This window comes from Aythya ferina (assembly GCF_964211825.1).
Source record: "Aythya ferina genome assembly, chromosome: 6".
Taxonomy (NCBI): domain Eukaryota; kingdom Metazoa; phylum Chordata; class Aves; order Anseriformes; family Anatidae; genus Aythya; species Aythya ferina.
The window spans coordinates 13,699,199-13,715,495 of NC_140303.1; the positions used below are offsets into that span (position 1 = coordinate 13,699,199).

Genomic DNA, 16,297 nt, shown 5'->3' on the forward strand with positions numbered 1-16,297 from the left:
ACATGGCCCAGGAACCCGAAGTTTAGGGTCCATCCACAATACAGGATTATCTCCTGGAGGTGCCAATGCGAGGGAGCCTTGGCTGCCAGTGCGTAGTTAGCTGTGATGTGCATCCCGGCCCGAAGTGGTGCAGATTCATGGGGAGCTGTGTGTGGGTGTGGGAAAGAGCAAAGGCTAACTAACAAAGTGTAAAACCTTAAAGATTTGTAAAGCAAGCGTAATTTCTTATATACCATGCCAAAACCAAGAATGCCATCTGTGTGACCAATGTGGTGAAATTTATCTTAGATTTACTTTCAAAAAGTTCAATGTTTCATTTTAAAAGGTTCATGCATTTTGTAGACTATGAATTATCTCAGAAGTCTCAACTACGCAGAAGACAGGAGCTCCAGAAACAGATGCATTTGCAGATCTAATTTTCCTTTAATCATCTTTAGCCAAAATTTAATTGCTATATTTAATGAACCTTGAAGATTAAACAGTAAAAATATATTTCAATACTGATTGACCGAAGAAATAATATAGTTTATTAGAATGCAAACAAGGCCCTGGGATGTAGACAGCTAAAACAGTTTTTTTTTTTTTTTTTTCTTTACCTGTTGTCATGACAATTCCAGCAAGGACTTTTCTACGTGCATGTGGAGATGTGAAATTTTCTGTCAAATCACTGAATTTATCTACTACCAAGCGTGCAACAGCATCTGCTAAAACCTGTTGGATCACACAGAAATGCACATTAGAAAATTCAACAACTACAAAAAGCCACAATAGCATTAGGTTATAAAGATTTGCACTTTTAAATGATTTGACATAAACAGATTAGAAGTGTTTATATTGTTTGCTTTAAAACCGGACAAAGATTTTGATGCATCTGCACTATGCCAAGGAGGTGGCTAGGTCCAATTTTTCCGGCACACTGAACACTCAGAGCTCACTGTATGTGGAAATAGAGTTCTGTGTGCTCCATAACAGGGTCACAAAGCTCTGTGTTAAGCATCAAAATACCTTACGCTCATGATCACTATGAACTTTTGAGGCTTTGGAGAACAACTGAACAGGGAGATGAGTCAGTATTTTCATGCTCAAACCTCAAAACATCTCCTTTCAGCATCCTCAGTGTTGGACCTGACAGAAAGATTGCAGTGCAAAAGCAGCCTCTTCAAAGCAACACAGAAACCTTTTATAACAATCAAATTAATTAACTAGTTACTGCATAAGTAAGAATGAATTTGTTTTCAAAAGATTTTTTTTTTTTTTTTTTTAATAAGACATACAAATTTAAGAGAGTAAGACATCACTGTATAACCTACCTGTCTGAAAATTAAGAAGGCTTAACTCTTTCATCTTAAGGAAAACTTGGACAATAGCCACAGTGCTGTAACTTGCCAGTTGTGCTGACAAGCAACATCGTTCAGGCTCTGCGGGGACTAAATTCATATTAACGACAACTTCAAGATACCATTCGTGCTCGTGCTGAACTCTGATGATGGTTCAGTTCAACACTGCAGCCAATCTCACCTGCTGATTTTAAGGCAGCTGGAACTACAATAACTAGAGATGAATCAAACTCAAATTCCTCAATCTTCACCAAAAAAGAAACTGAAAACCAGGGCAATCTATGCAACATTACTCGAGTAAAAACCACCGTGTAAATATCTGTTGTTGGTAGTTTTCCGCATGTACTACACGAAGTCCAGTGCCCCCGTGATACACCCAGCAGCATAGTCAATTACTTCAAAAGGAAAGGCTGAGAAAGGCAAGTTACATGTTAAACAGAAGCAGCTGCAATGGAGGAAAACCCTTTTTGGCACAGTTTTTAGACAAATTAAGAGTGTCCATACGAAGAGGCCATTTAAGGGTGATGGCTCTTTCAGACACCATCACACCCCCAAGCATGCACTGACCGTAACAGGACTTCAGGCTCACACACCCACGGGAAAACCCAGGTTTAAACATCTCTACATGCAGATTCCTGCAGCCTGGCATTAAATCCCTTCCTTGCAGCGCCAGGCATAGAAGACCGGGTGCGGTTGTCTGCATGCTGCCAGCTGGCTGTAGTCAAGATGCTACCCCTGGCCCACAGGTGGATGCTTCAGAAGCGCACAGGTCCTGCACTAGGTCGGCCAGTGCTGCACCAATGCCTTAGATACCTGAGAGTGTCTTGTACAACGCTAAACACGTGCATAAGCAATTAAATCCAGCCCAAGAGTACATTTGGGGCTGAGATGCTTCTGTTTACAAACTAACCACAGGACCTTTCTGTACAAGAAGAAAATCACCACACCTCCAGGGACAGCCCAAGGAAAATCTGCAGTGCTGACAAATCTTGAGCATAATCTGTTCCAAAACCAGACTGCCGCAGTCAAAAGAAAAGTAAAAAGAAAAGGCTTGAAGACTGCCAGCCTGATTCACCACTGCTTTCTTAGCAGTGCTCATGAGAGCTGACAGACTAGAAATAGAGGAATTCTCAATGTTGACTTTCTTCTGGGAAAGCTTTTGCAGCCAATGAAGCAATAACTACAGCTCATGTGTCATGATTTTGGAGCTTGATGTCTTTTTCCAGAATCTGACCGGGACATACAGCAACTAGCAGTCAGTGGTGACTGAGGTCACATTTGCACCAAGCTTCAGCCCATGTTTTGCACATGACTTGTAGAATCAGAAGACTCTCAACATTGTAAATACAAATTTTCTCAATGCATTTGAATGGACTACAATTCAGGAACTCTTATCAACAGATTTACATTTTTTTTCAGAAGCTCAGCTTTGTTCAGAGGCTACCATCACGCCTGTAGAGGCACCAGTTCTCAAGCTTCTCTCTAGCTTGTAGCCACCCATTGCAGCACTCCAGTCATGGGAGTGGTCCCACCACATTTCAGTGAGATTCAGATGCATGGGTTTAGAGCTGCAGTTAAAAGCATGTACAGTCCTTGAGAACCACACTCGGGTAAATTCTTCCTGCCTCCCTGTGCTTATTTCAGCGCCTGGTTTTCAGGGCACCAGCACGAAGGCTCAGTGCTGGTCCCATCATGGGGCTGGTGGTCGCTGCAGCACAGTGGAGGGGATGGGAAACAGAGCACCACAACACCGTGCACCATTGCTACCCCTACTATAGCTCGTATCTGGGCAAAACCAAGTACAGACAGGTGCTACAGCAGAGATAAAAAAACATCAGTCCCGCATGGGGGGGAAACATTTTCCTTTCTCCTTTAAATGAAGGCTAAGGGAGCCTTGATGAAGTTGGTCTCTGGATTTCAAGATACTTATTTGTAGACTGAGGGATAGAGAAGATTCTTTAAAGTTCTGAAGAAGCTTGTATTAGGCAATCGTAGCTTTACATACACTTCCTAGATGCCGAACATGCTTATTATTATTATACTTGGTGAATACTCTAAAATAGTCTCACAGAAAGAGTAAGAATTACAACAACTGAAGGTAACAGCTGTAGGTAACATATGAGCTTTCTAGGGTTAACCCTACAATTTTCTCAACTTCACAATAAGATTTGTGTGCTACTAGTCTCCTGAATTAAAAAAAAAAAAAAAAAAAAAAAAAAAAAAAGAAACTTCTTCCTCACCGACCCTTTTTTATGGCTTCTGAAATTAACATGGATATATTCTGAATCCAGTTTTATAAAAAGGAGAAAAGTGAAGGAAGGACAGAGAGAGGAGAAGGGAGAAGAAAGGGCCAAACAGTGGCCTCTCTATTGCAGTGAGATTACTAAAGTTTACAAGGGAGACAGGCAACATACACCTATGGTGGAGGATGTCTCAGAAATAAAGTCAGGCAAGGGCCTGGGAAGCTGTGGAGGAAGCCTAGCCAAGAGCAAGGGCTCTGCACCAAGGAGGCCATCACGGCAAGCTCAGTCCACTGAGACCACCTCCAAAAACAAAGAGGCAAAGTTCAGTGCTCAGCAATGCTGCTTTCCCCTGTAATGGGATTTGGGCTTCACAATAATAGTTTTCAAAAATTTGTTTCTTTCAGCTTCCACACTTCATCTATAAACAGGTGACCCACTTGTCTTCCAAAGTTATTTTAAAATACTGTTCACATTTCTCTGTCTTCTCCAGATCTCAACAACTATAGCTACCTACCAAATCTTTAGACCTATACAAACAAGGCACTTTAAATGTTTTAATGATCTTAACCTAAGCATGTTGAAATACGTAGTTGTCTTCCACAGAAAATAAAACTTCAAGGACACATTTTAGAGCCCTTGGTACTGTGCTGCGGATTACTGTACAATACAGGATATCCTGTTGGACTTGGCATGGGAGCTAAAATGAGGATCGCTATCAATTTACAAAATGTAGCTACCCATAAAAATATTTTCTTTGTTTTGGAGAGGCATGTCCCTACCCCACTGGACTGACGATTTATCCCATTTTAATACACAGAGTAATAAACGCACAAGGCCTGATTTTCATCAGTGCACCTTCATCTGCTCTGAGGCACATGCTGACTTGCTGGGTTTAAGTCACTTTCCCAGCAAAGAGATTTTCCTCACCGCAGGCAGCAGTGCTTCATCTTTCACAAAAGGTCAAGCTGTGAACAAGCAGATAAGCTTGCTTTGCACAGACTGATTTTAAATGTATTAAACCACAGGACCTTGATAACCCACTGTAGTGGCCAAATGATTATACCCATATCTATTTAATAAGCTGATCTCTGATACCAGCAGTCCTTCTCTATCATTTGATAGCTTAGATGTGTATTCCCACATTTCATTCCCTCCAGTGTGCTTGCTTCTACCTGAAGGTAAATAACTTTTGACATGTACTTCACCCAAAACTCCCCATCACCACCCAGAGCAGCAATCATCTTTTCACTCCTCTCAATTCTTTCTGCTCTAACAGTTTTTCTTGCAAGGCATCACAAATTAACACATTGCTGCAGACACCGTAGAGTTCTGCCTGCTGCCTACCAGATCCAGAAGGTAATGGCACCTCAAGAGGTGAGGCGTCTGGAGCAACACACTGCTTTTCACCACGCAGCTCTGAGCTGAGGATGCATTTGGAACCTGCTGCCCAGGCAGCAATTCCAACATCTGCATTGGCAGAGCTACATTGTACTCCCATTCCTTCCACTGAGCTTTCAGTGCTTGGAATTTTTCTTCCCTTGCATGTTTCCAGTTTGCAATTTTTCCAAATAAAATCATTATTTTGCTTGGTCTGTGGGTTGTTACAAATCTCAACCTCGTTTGCATTACTCCTGTACTCTCCAATGTTTGTGACTTCACCCACTTTAGGGTTATCTCCAGACTTAATATATTTACACATATTCATTTAAAACCATTTAAAAACAACTGTTTAAGAACTCAAGAGTTAAAAAAAAAAGGAATAAAACAAAAGCACAACCAAACAAACATCACAAATGCTTAAATCTCTGATTACTCACTAAAATGTACCAAAACAAAATCACTTATAATAGACCATGATGTAATAGATCAATACCAATAACTTGATAGCTAATTATAAATATAAGCAGAGTAATAAAACACAGTAAGTGCAGAAAGAAAATGGGTGTCCTGACTACAAACTGACCAAAAGACTCAAAATTGATAGCTGACTTTAAATAGGATCTACATGAGACAGTACCAGCAACCTGCCCCTTCCCCACATGGTGTAGTATGCTGAATTACCCCTACAAACACTGGGTTCTCTTCCACACTGGAGTAGCCTTTTATGTACATCTGTAAAAAAGGTAAAACGCAAGCCGGCCCTAAAGTACGCTTTGTTGTAGACAATATGGGCATCAAGGTCAGTGTTGGAGAGCTGGAGGGAAAAAAAGTTGTTTGCATGCGTTGCCTTTTTTAAAAAAATTATTTATTTAAAACTGTACCTTGAGCTCAAATGCCCAGAATTGACCACATAGTTTCTGCATACCTTGCACAGCATAACTACTGCAAGAGCCCACTTATGGGGTAGCACTCTGGGACAACAAATAGGTTCACAGAACTAAGAATGCAGGTCAAGATCTCACAAAGCAAGGAGCTCAGAAGTACCCATCACCGTCCAGTGGTCCACTGAAGTCCCTTAAAAAGGCTGCGTAAGTTGTTACGCATTGATCTGCTGGGCAGAAAAACAACTTTACCCCCTTAGAATGATAGAAGTGTGAACTGGGAGAGAATATAACGATTCTACTTTCCCCAACTCAGAACGAAACTTACCAGAAGTCGCCCTGAAAAAATATTCAGGGCAAAAAATATTCTTTCCTACTTCATATTGCAGTTCCCATTTTGACCATTTTACTGATTCAGGAACTAGTAACATGTAAAAAACAGTGAATGTTTTTTTTTGGTATCTGGAGCCAAATCCACCTTTAAAAGCATTATTTTAAAAGCAGTCTGAAATAGCTGAACCTACTGAAGAAATCATAAAGACCTGAAATAGCATAATCCTAGATTTGAAAAAGCATTAAACATTCATAAATAACCCAATAATTATGCAAGATAAAGAAACAGCATATAGGAATCTCTAAATAATGCATATTGTCCATGCAACTAGAGGAAACAATGTACTTACAATAATCACATTTATATATACTCTTCAACCCCAGATTATAGAATGATATTGAATCAGACATATAGTAATTTGAATGAACTTTAAAACAATCTTTGAGATGGCAAAGGTCAAAGCCTCAAAACTCTCATTAGAATAAACAGAAAGTTGAAACGAATTCATGGGATCTTATATGTATATGTATGCATATATACATACATAACAAGTAGATGGATTTAGACAGACATATCATTAAAAAGACTCAATGGATGTAGTACAAAGAGGGCAGACAAACATTCATTATTATACTTAGACTGGGGAGAAGCACAAGCAAACAAGGGAGAATTTTTCTTCATTAAAAAAGTTTAAAATTACTTCATTCTAGTTTCTTTACATTTTTTGATCTCTGTCTGGTATGTTTGCTACCTTCCCTACTTCACTAATTATTTAATTTAAACTATTTCTCATTCCGATTTACTTGCCTAAATAAATAATTTGCATATATATATATATACATAATATATATATATAAATTACATATAAATATATGTGCATATATATATTTATATGTATACACACATAAGCACACACACAAATAAACACACCCATCCACCCAAGCAGAACAAACAGCAGAAATGTTGAAGCTGATTCAAAATGATTCACCTTGGCTATGACTGGTCATTATCTAAGCAGGCTGAAAAACACCAAAGGGCTTCTCACCTGTGGCAAATGCAACTGGAGCCCCTCACTAGGAATGGGCTGTCGAGATGGAGTCTGATCCAGCTGCATGTTAAACAAGGATGCCAAGGCTGACTGAGCAGCCCGAGCTTTTGCAAGCTTTTTATTCCTTCCTGATCCTTCAAACGTTTGACCATCCACTGCAACAGCCATGACAAAGTTTTTGGCATGGCTTTCCCCGCTCTCTGAGAGAAATTCGTACTTCAGTCCTGGCCGCAGCTCATTCAGGATCATGACCGGATTCTTGCCGCTCGTGGTCGGGTATGGTGATGGTGTGGGGAGAGGCGACTGGGTAAGACTGCTGGCTACAGCAGATGACGATGACAACCCGTAGTCCCCGCTAGAGCTGAACGAGCCATCCCCGTTGGACCCTAGGTAAAAGGAAGCATCAGCAGGAACTGGAGTTTCAAATCCATTGAAAAGCGTGTCAGGAAAGTCTGCCTGGTCGGAGGTGAAGTCTGTGTTGACAGAGAGAGTCCTCCCCATTGCGAGGTGCGCCTCTGACGCATTTGGGAACTGAACGAAAGACCGCAGAGCCTTCTCAGCAGCATGAAGCTTGGCTTTCTTTTTTGTAGGGCCAGACCCTTCAAACACCTGCCCATTAACTTCAACTGCCATCACAAACATTGGAGCATGAACCGGCCCTGTTTGGGACAGCAGTTTGTACTGTAAACCAGGTTTTATCTCATTAAGTTGCATCAGGGCATTCTTTGGCAAAACGGGACCTGGCGTTTTCTTCCTCTTCTTAGGGCGAAATTTGGAGTGGCCATTGTTGCCCTCCTCCAAAAGACGCTTTCTGCTGCTGCTGCTACCACCATTGGAGAGCTGAGCCCCCTCCCCGGTGCCTTGCACACTGCCGTCCTTGGGGGGAACGTTGTCCATGTTGCGGTTTTCTTTAACATCAGTGCTGCTTGAACCTGCGGTGCCCAGAAAGAGTAACTTACAATGCCTTCGTTGCAGGATCTTGTAAATGCAAAATTTATAGATTCCTTTATCGCTCTTTATAACTGGTTAAGTGATGTGTGCTCACTGATTAAAGCTTTTGCAATGTAAATGGAGAGCAATACTTCTTGATCATTCAAGAAAGAGCACGTTCAAGAATTATTTGCAAACATTGCATTTGCTACTTTCATATAACAATAAAATGCTGCAGCTTTTTCTTTTGCATTCAAATCACGCTAGAACAAAGTTTTTACTTGACATGAAAAATGCTTTAAACCAGAAAACTAAATTGTATTATTTGTAGGAAACACCTATAAAATAAAAAGCTCCCATTACTAAAGTAAAAATGGATGCTTAAGGCCATTTCTAGGAGACTTATATTTAATTCTACTTTATTCTTATTTTAATAATGTTGCATTTTTGTCTTAAATGATTTTATTTGCTCAATTTGAGAAATGACAAATAAAATTGGTGTCATGAAAGGCAGTTCTTTGGTAGGTAGGCACCATGACTGAAGACTGTATGGATGTTTTACTTCTCTTTAGCTATGCTATATTCTCTAAATTCAATTCCTTTATGCTTTTCATTTTTTATGCTTTTTCCCAAATGATTTTCACCTCACCTCAGTTTGCTCAGGACCTTCAGCTGCTGGCTGCCCAAACAGGACTGCCTGCCCACTGCATGGCAGCTCCAGCAATGGGCCCGTTCAGCAGAGCAAACCCCTTCTCCCAACAACTCCGACCCTTAAACTACCTTCACTGAACCCAGTGACATGTTTATCTTCTCTGTACACCCAAAATAGGTGAATACAGCTACACGGATGCAGCACAAAATGATGAGAAACAAACTGTGCTTCAGCATCTCTCTGCATATGTAGTCTTAAATTTCAAAACAAATTTTATCATATATCTATTCCATCATCAGAAAAACAGCTGTAAAAAATGCATTTGGCTTAGGTTGCCTCACAAAACCACTGCGTATATATTTGTACACAGCCTTTTATTGAGAAACATTTTATTTGCCATTTATACGCAGCTTTTAAATTCCTTGCAAAAAAACTGCTCTCCTAAACTTACAAAACTAAACATCCTCTCTTAAGACTACATAGAACACAAGAGGCGTGACAAAATCTGCACAACCACAATGAGGATATTTTAATGGGAAAAAAGTAGTATTGCGTGATTAATTTAATGATTCATTATTTATTTGCTAAAGTGGAAAGTTGGAGTAATGATACATTAGATATGTATTTAAGAATCGTATTTGCTATAACTGGAAAGTCCTCATTTTTATCCTGATTAAAAAACTAACAAAATTATTTGTGCTTTATATTGACATTCATGAATGAAAAGGCAAATTTAGTAGGTCAAGTGCATCTAACTCTTCTGTTCCAAGACTCCAAAATATCTATTGCTGTATTAAATTCACACTGATAGCAGGTGATAAATATTTATTGAAATTAGAGCAAACCAAAGTGGAAGCTTTCTTCCTGACAAATTTCAAACATGCTTTAAATCTTCATGAAGTATTCACTACCATGCACACATCACTTCGCCCAGGTTACAAAGCTGATGGAATGGTTACTAAATTTTCATTTATAACATCCTCCAGCAAAAGCTCGATAGGTTACTCCTTTCGGTGCTCAAAGAAGAAAAAAAGGAAAAAATAAAGATGAAAAGAAAAACACCAGGTAGGAACACGTTTTGTTAAAATGCAGTAGCACAACAAAGACTTGTATAGTATTGAACAGTAAAATCCAGTCAAATGCAGTCAAGAGTGAAACACAAAGGGTTTGAGAGCATTTCATGGCAACAAATCTGCTAAATTTAATAAAGAATCTCTTGTAATGTCCAGCCACAAATTATATTGTCTGCAGAATGTGTACTGAAGGGTCATGACTGCCAATACACAGTGTTCATGCATAAATATTCCTTATCATACTAAAGTGAAGGAATTTAAGGAAAACAGAATAAATTATTAAAACTTTCTTACAGTGTATTTCTTACCTGAAGCTGTAATCTCCAATTATCTAAAACAGCATTTTTCAAACATTGTTCTTACTAGTGGCATCAGAAATTTGCTACCGAACAACATAACTTTTGTAGGCTAAACAAAATCATTCAGTTAACACTAAAAAATGGTTTCTCTTCATATCTTTCTTCCTATAACCAGTGCCTGTGAAAGCCATATTAAGAAAATATGAGTTGAATAGACTCCAATTGGATGGAAAAAGAGCAGTTTTGTATCCGCGTTCAACAGCCGGAGGAACTGCAGCTTGGCCTGCAATCATCCTGTTCTCTCTTAGTTCTTCTCACACCTCCTTATTTCCATGGCTTTTTGAGCAGATCCACTGTGAGTGGTAAGGAACTGGACACACTGAAGATTTTGCACTTTTTGTTCTGTTAACGCAATGTTTTAGAGAGTGTAATACTCTGGGAAGTCTCTCAATCACTTTGAACGGAATGAGGGAGGACAGCTTTACCCTGAAAGCCATGGCTAGCTAAGGATCCCATCAAAACTCAAACTAGGAACATCAGTACTCAAAAGGAACACAAATTTTGTTGCTCTAAAGCAGTGTACACAGGTACTTGTGCTGCCAAGTACCACAGCTAAAGTAAGGCAGGAAAATTAGAACCTTAAATGTTCATACAACTGTTTGGATTGGAAGGAACCTTGAAGGCCATCCAGTTCCAATCCTCCTGCCACAGACAGGGACACCTCCCACCAGACCAGGCTGCCCAAAGCCCCATCCAACATGGCCTTGAACACCTCCAGGGACAGGGCATCCACAGCTTCTCTGGACAACCCATTCCAGTGCCTCACCACCCTCAGAGTGAAGAATTTCCTCCTAACATCTAACCTAAATCTCCTTCTTTCAGTTTAAAGCCATTACCCCTTGTCCTGTCACTACCTGTCCACGTAAGATGTTGCTCTCTAATGTTAAAACACTGTTAGAAAGTACAATGCGTTGGAGGGAGCTGACAGGAGAAAAAAATCAATAATGGATGTTTTTCGTATTATTTTTTTTTTAAATTAAAAAATAACTTAATGCAGTTGACAGGTGACCATGTGTTACAGTATTGTTAGATCTCCTAGCAAAAAGAAGACCTAAGACTTTCTAAAAGATCCTCATGCTAAATGCTATATATATATATATGCTCGTTTATGCGTTAACAGATATAAACACACGACAACACGGTCATGTTTTCTTAAACATGAACACTACCCGTGATTTAGAAGTAAGACAGTTTTTGTAAGACTAGCTTATTTTCCCATCACTAAAAATAGTTGGCAGTTCTGACTAGAGACTTCACTAATGTCAGTTGAAGCTTCTTTGGTAAAAATCACAACTGACAGTATGACATGCCAACAACTTCAGTGAAGGCAAAGTTCTGCCACTGAAGTAATCTATTCAAGAGGTTTACAAAGCTGACAGCACTCAAAGAAGGAAAGAGGCATAGAAAATTTTCATGCCAATTAAAATAAGTTCTATCCACACATGTTGGTTTATCTTTTTTTTTCCCCATGTAATTAAAAAACACCTCTAATTAAGATTCTTTATTCAGTGGGGATCTTGCCTTGCTCTCTGCTCCATCTGGTATGGAGCACACTTAATTATGTTTAAACGACTCTTAGCAGAACCACAGCTAGAAGGATGTTTCTAGATACTCTTTATACTGCTGCTCTCATTTACTGGCCTGGAGAAATCCTAAATAAGTCTTTTTTATTATTATTTTATTTTCATATGAAACATATGCATAAAAAAAGTGACTTCTTGTGATCACCTTTTTTAGAAAAAGGGGGAAAACAATCAAAGAAAAAGGTCAAGACACACACGTTAGCAAGTGTTACAAGTGTTCTGCAAAATGTACCACCTCCCCTCTCCTGTGAGGTAACTGGTAAGTACAGACTTCAGAGAACTGACAGCATTCACAGAATCACTGAAGCTGGAAAACATCTCTAAAGTCGTTGGTTAGCCATTAACCCAGCACTGCCAAGTCTACCACTAGACTACATCCATAAGAACCACATCTATGCATCTTTTAAATGTCTCCAGGGATGGCGACTCAACTACTTCCCTGGACAGCCTGTTCCAATGCCTCAGAGGCCCGTTCAGTGAAAAAATTTTTCCTTATATCCACCCTAAATCTCCCCTGGTGCAACTTGAAGCCACTTCCTCTTGTTCTATCACTTGCTGCCCAGGAGAAGAGGCCGACCCCCAGCTCCCCACACCTTCTAACATCTTCTCTTTGTTCATCAGATACAGGAGGATGAACTTAAAACCTCAAAGTCTGAAACGTTGTTTTCTTGAGTGCATTAAATGTAATCTCATGACCGTCTTACACTTCTGCTGAACCAAGACAGTTTGAATTCTATCTTTGGCAGATAAATTCTAGTTATTATAACTGTAAGCTACAAATATTGCACAGGCTTGCCTTCCATTTCCCCTAAAAGGAGTTACACAAAATAACAAAGGCTTTTATAGGCACTTCTGATATCACACTTTGCCATCTTCAGTGATACAAAAATACAGAAAGATACAAATAAAATTTAAAAAAATCTCTGTACAAATCAAAGTGTGGAACTTAAGGATTTTGATTTTCCTCTCCAAAACTGGTAATTTAACATTCCAAATTCACGATGTTTGTGTGGTTATTCAGATGCAGAAAAGCCTTCTTACACCTTCTATTAACTGGGGTCATCCAAGATGATGTTGTTACCTGTGGCTTCTTTTGCAAAACGTGATACAGGCAATGAACCTCAAAATTTACTTCTGGGAGATCACTGAAGTTACACAAATGCATGTCCCAAACCTGTAACAACTCAGCAGAGGCAGTCTCCTGCCAAGACAGAAAGTTCAGTGAATTTGAATTGCTCTGCATATTGGTGCACTAGCACAGAAACAGAAGCAGACATAAACTGAATATCTTGCTTAAGGAATTTACAAGATGACACTATCAAATAGGTGGTATTTTGTTCAGCTCAGGAAGGCACCATTCATGCTCAGATTTACTCCTATTGAATTAGGGTATGTTTTATCTGAAGAATTATCTCATGGGAATTATCCAATTCACCTCTTACCTTTTTTTCCAAGTTCTCCTCATAGAACCACTCTTAGAAATAGCTAAAGCATCCAACTAAAGAAATTTCTTTTAAAATAAAAAAAGTAAAAAAAAAAAAAAAAAAGAGAAGGAAAAAGTGGAAGTGGTTGCAAGCATATTTTAGTGAAGATCACTGTGTAAGTCAAAGGAAAAAGAAGAATTCTAGTCCAGTTAAGTTTTTGTCTTTTTTTTCTGTTGGCTTGTATTTTAAACCATTTAACATCTTTATCTCCCAACAAAAGTATGTAGTAATAACTCCTTCAAACTGAATTACAACTCTTCTGTTCCAAAGCCTCCTATACTGCTAGGCTTTTTCAGCTTTGCCAGAGATTTAGACATTGTCACTTAGGGGAAATAAGCACATTTGTTATTATATCATACACAATAATTTACAGTCAGGCACAGCACATAAGCATATCAGAAACAGAACAGGTCTCTCATTCATAAAAACAAAACAGTTGAAAGGACAGGAATCTACAATATTTTTTGTAACATTTTAAATGAGAACAGTTTTCTCCAGAGGTTATCAGATCTATATTACACCACATAGTTAGCAATTTCATAGCACTTCAACTGTGTTTTCATCAAGATGATAGCTGGTTTTGTGCTTAAACACTTCATTAATTCAGTACCTTGGTGTTGGAGAAACCAGCTTGTAGAAAGAATACTCAGCCATGCAAGACCTGTAGGGAGTTCTTCTAGACCCTCATTTTGCTTTTTCTTCATTCATTTCTGCTTTCCCTTGTTTATTTTACACACTTCAGTCTCCTTCATTTCTCCCCTGTCTTCCACTGGTCCCTAACTCTCATTGTCAGTATTCTTCCTCTTCTAGGTTTTACCTCTTCCAGTAAGTTCCTGCCTCTGGGATCTCAGCATAAGCACACAGATGGAGGATACTGCAGTATCTTCCACTGCACAACAAACTTCACTGGCAGGCAAACAAACCTCACCCAGTACCTGATTATTCAAGGTGAAAAAGCTCAGAGAACCCAGCATGATTAGCCACTATTAACATGGTTTGTGTGCTACAGGAATCATCATCTCAAACACATTCACTTAATGCATTGTACAAGACTTGGTATTCAACTTCTTGTCCCGCTTTCTCAGGTAATAATGATCTTTATTCCCATCAAACCTCACAATTAAAACTGCACAGAAGGTTCTCATGCTGAGAGTCCCATACAGATTTGCTCTCGTACTGACCCAGCCTACCTTGGTGACCTGTAACTCCACTGCCAGCCCTTCTGAGAGAGGAGTAATTTGCAAAAAAGCAGCACAGTGCACCCACACCTCAGGAGAGGTCTTACGTGCTACCCATGCCGGCACAGTGGGATGCACAGGTCCCATATGGAGCGTGCGAATGCAGTATACCAAACTATTACTAATGCGAGAAATCCATCTTCATTACTTCAATGCAAGTCCAAAACAGGGTAATATTTTGTACAACTAAACAGTTGTTGGAAGAAAAATGAGACATAAGGTATAATTAGACTAGCACATAATCACGTGTAGAAAACTTTTAGTTCAAAAGCTCCAATTTACTTTTCTATACTGTATTTAGAAACATACAAAAAATCATTTTAATTTGTGCTTCGAAGTTCCTTCAGTTTTCCCTGTGGCTTGTGAGAAAAAGTCACCTTAGAAATGATTACATAGTTTATTATTGTGTAAACAAACACATCTTACTCATGTTTTCTTCATCGTCAACATCCATTGTGAAATATTTTTGCTGGTTTCTTGGCTGGCGAAGACTGCTTCTGTCTGGAAAACACAGATAGTGGGATACTTAAGCTTTCATGTACCAGCATACAAGGTAAACTGTTAGATTGCCAAAAGCAGCAGCCTGAGCACTAACTTTGCTTTGGCCTACCCATGGCTTCTTCCTCAAGCAACAGTGGGCAGTTCAATCTTTGCACAGTATTTCCTCAGTGTGCCTATTTCTGTAAGCTGAGGCACACTCTTATAGAACTGCAAATTCTGCAATGTTTCCAATATATATTTTTCATATGGTGAACTACAGTGCGTTGTTTTTTTAATCTGAAGGAGTGCATAAACTATTTCATCTCACTACTGGTAGTTGTTTTCTTTAAAGAACAGTTGCAGATTAACTCCAAGTGTCGGCAATTTGTGTTTGATGGCAACTTTTATAATAGTTAAATGAAGCAATGTTGTTCCCACAGGGATCCAGCAATGTGTCTCAAGGTAAAAATAACGTCAAATTCACTCTGCAGGTTAACACACAGACAACTCAAGCAGGCAAGACAATAAAAATGCAGTTGTTTATCCACCATCAGTACTATTAAGTACTTTCTAAGTACTATCACTGTAGCCAAGTCATTCTGCCCAGTCGTACATGCTGCGATATTCAGAATATAAACAGTACTTCATAAAACCTTAATTTTCTAAATGCAGCCAGTCATGTCAAACAAAAACGACATCTAAATGTAGACTGTATGCTAATTTATGTGGAGTCATAGAAAAGTACAGTACACTTAAATATTTTTGAAGTAATAAATACATTTGAATACACTTACACGTTACATATAAATAATAACAATAACAAATAAATAGTATAGTTATAAATATAACAATTAAAAATAAATTACATACCATATATTTATATTATAAATATATTATGTTATATAATTATGAAGTATTTATAGTATAAATAATTTATTCAATGAAGTTTATCTTCCTACTGTTTGATTATTCTGTATTTTTATTATATGAAAAGAAGTTCTGAAGGACTTTTTTAACAGCTTTCTTGATTTATCCTTATAATTGAAGAAGAGCTACAGACACCATGAAAGGAAAGTTTAATGGCTATCCAATTATATGTTAACAGAGAATAGCATATATAATTGTAAAATGTCACAAAAAAAAAAAAAGGAAAAAACAAATCCCAATAGATGAAACAAAAATGGTATTAGAAGACAGTAAGAGGCAGAAAGCTGCAACTTCAGAGAAGTTCTGTATTTTGTAAAAAGTGCTTTACTTCCAAGCTTCAAAAGCTAA

General features: G+C 38.6%; 1 protein-coding gene across 4 annotated transcripts in view; it reads right to left on the reverse strand.

The window, feature by feature from the left end:
* ADARB1 (adenosine deaminase RNA specific B1) overlaps positions 1–16,297 on the reverse strand; it is a 63,762-nt gene that overhangs the window by 21,200 nt on the left and 26,265 nt on the right. For all 4 annotated transcript variants that reach the window (XR_014694526.1, XM_084524316.1, XM_084524317.1 and 1 more), the window contains exons 3-5: positions 14,969–15,043; positions 7,221–8,155; positions 597–711 (exon numbers count right to left, since the gene is read on the reverse strand). Coding sequence is in view for 3 of the 4 variants with exons in the window: in XM_084524316.1 (XP_084380442.1) it covers positions 597–711; positions 7,221–8,155; positions 14,969–14,996 (1,078 nt within the window). In the remaining variant the exon portion in view is untranslated. The remainder of the gene's footprint in view (positions 1–596; positions 712–7,220; positions 8,156–14,968; positions 15,044–16,297) is intronic.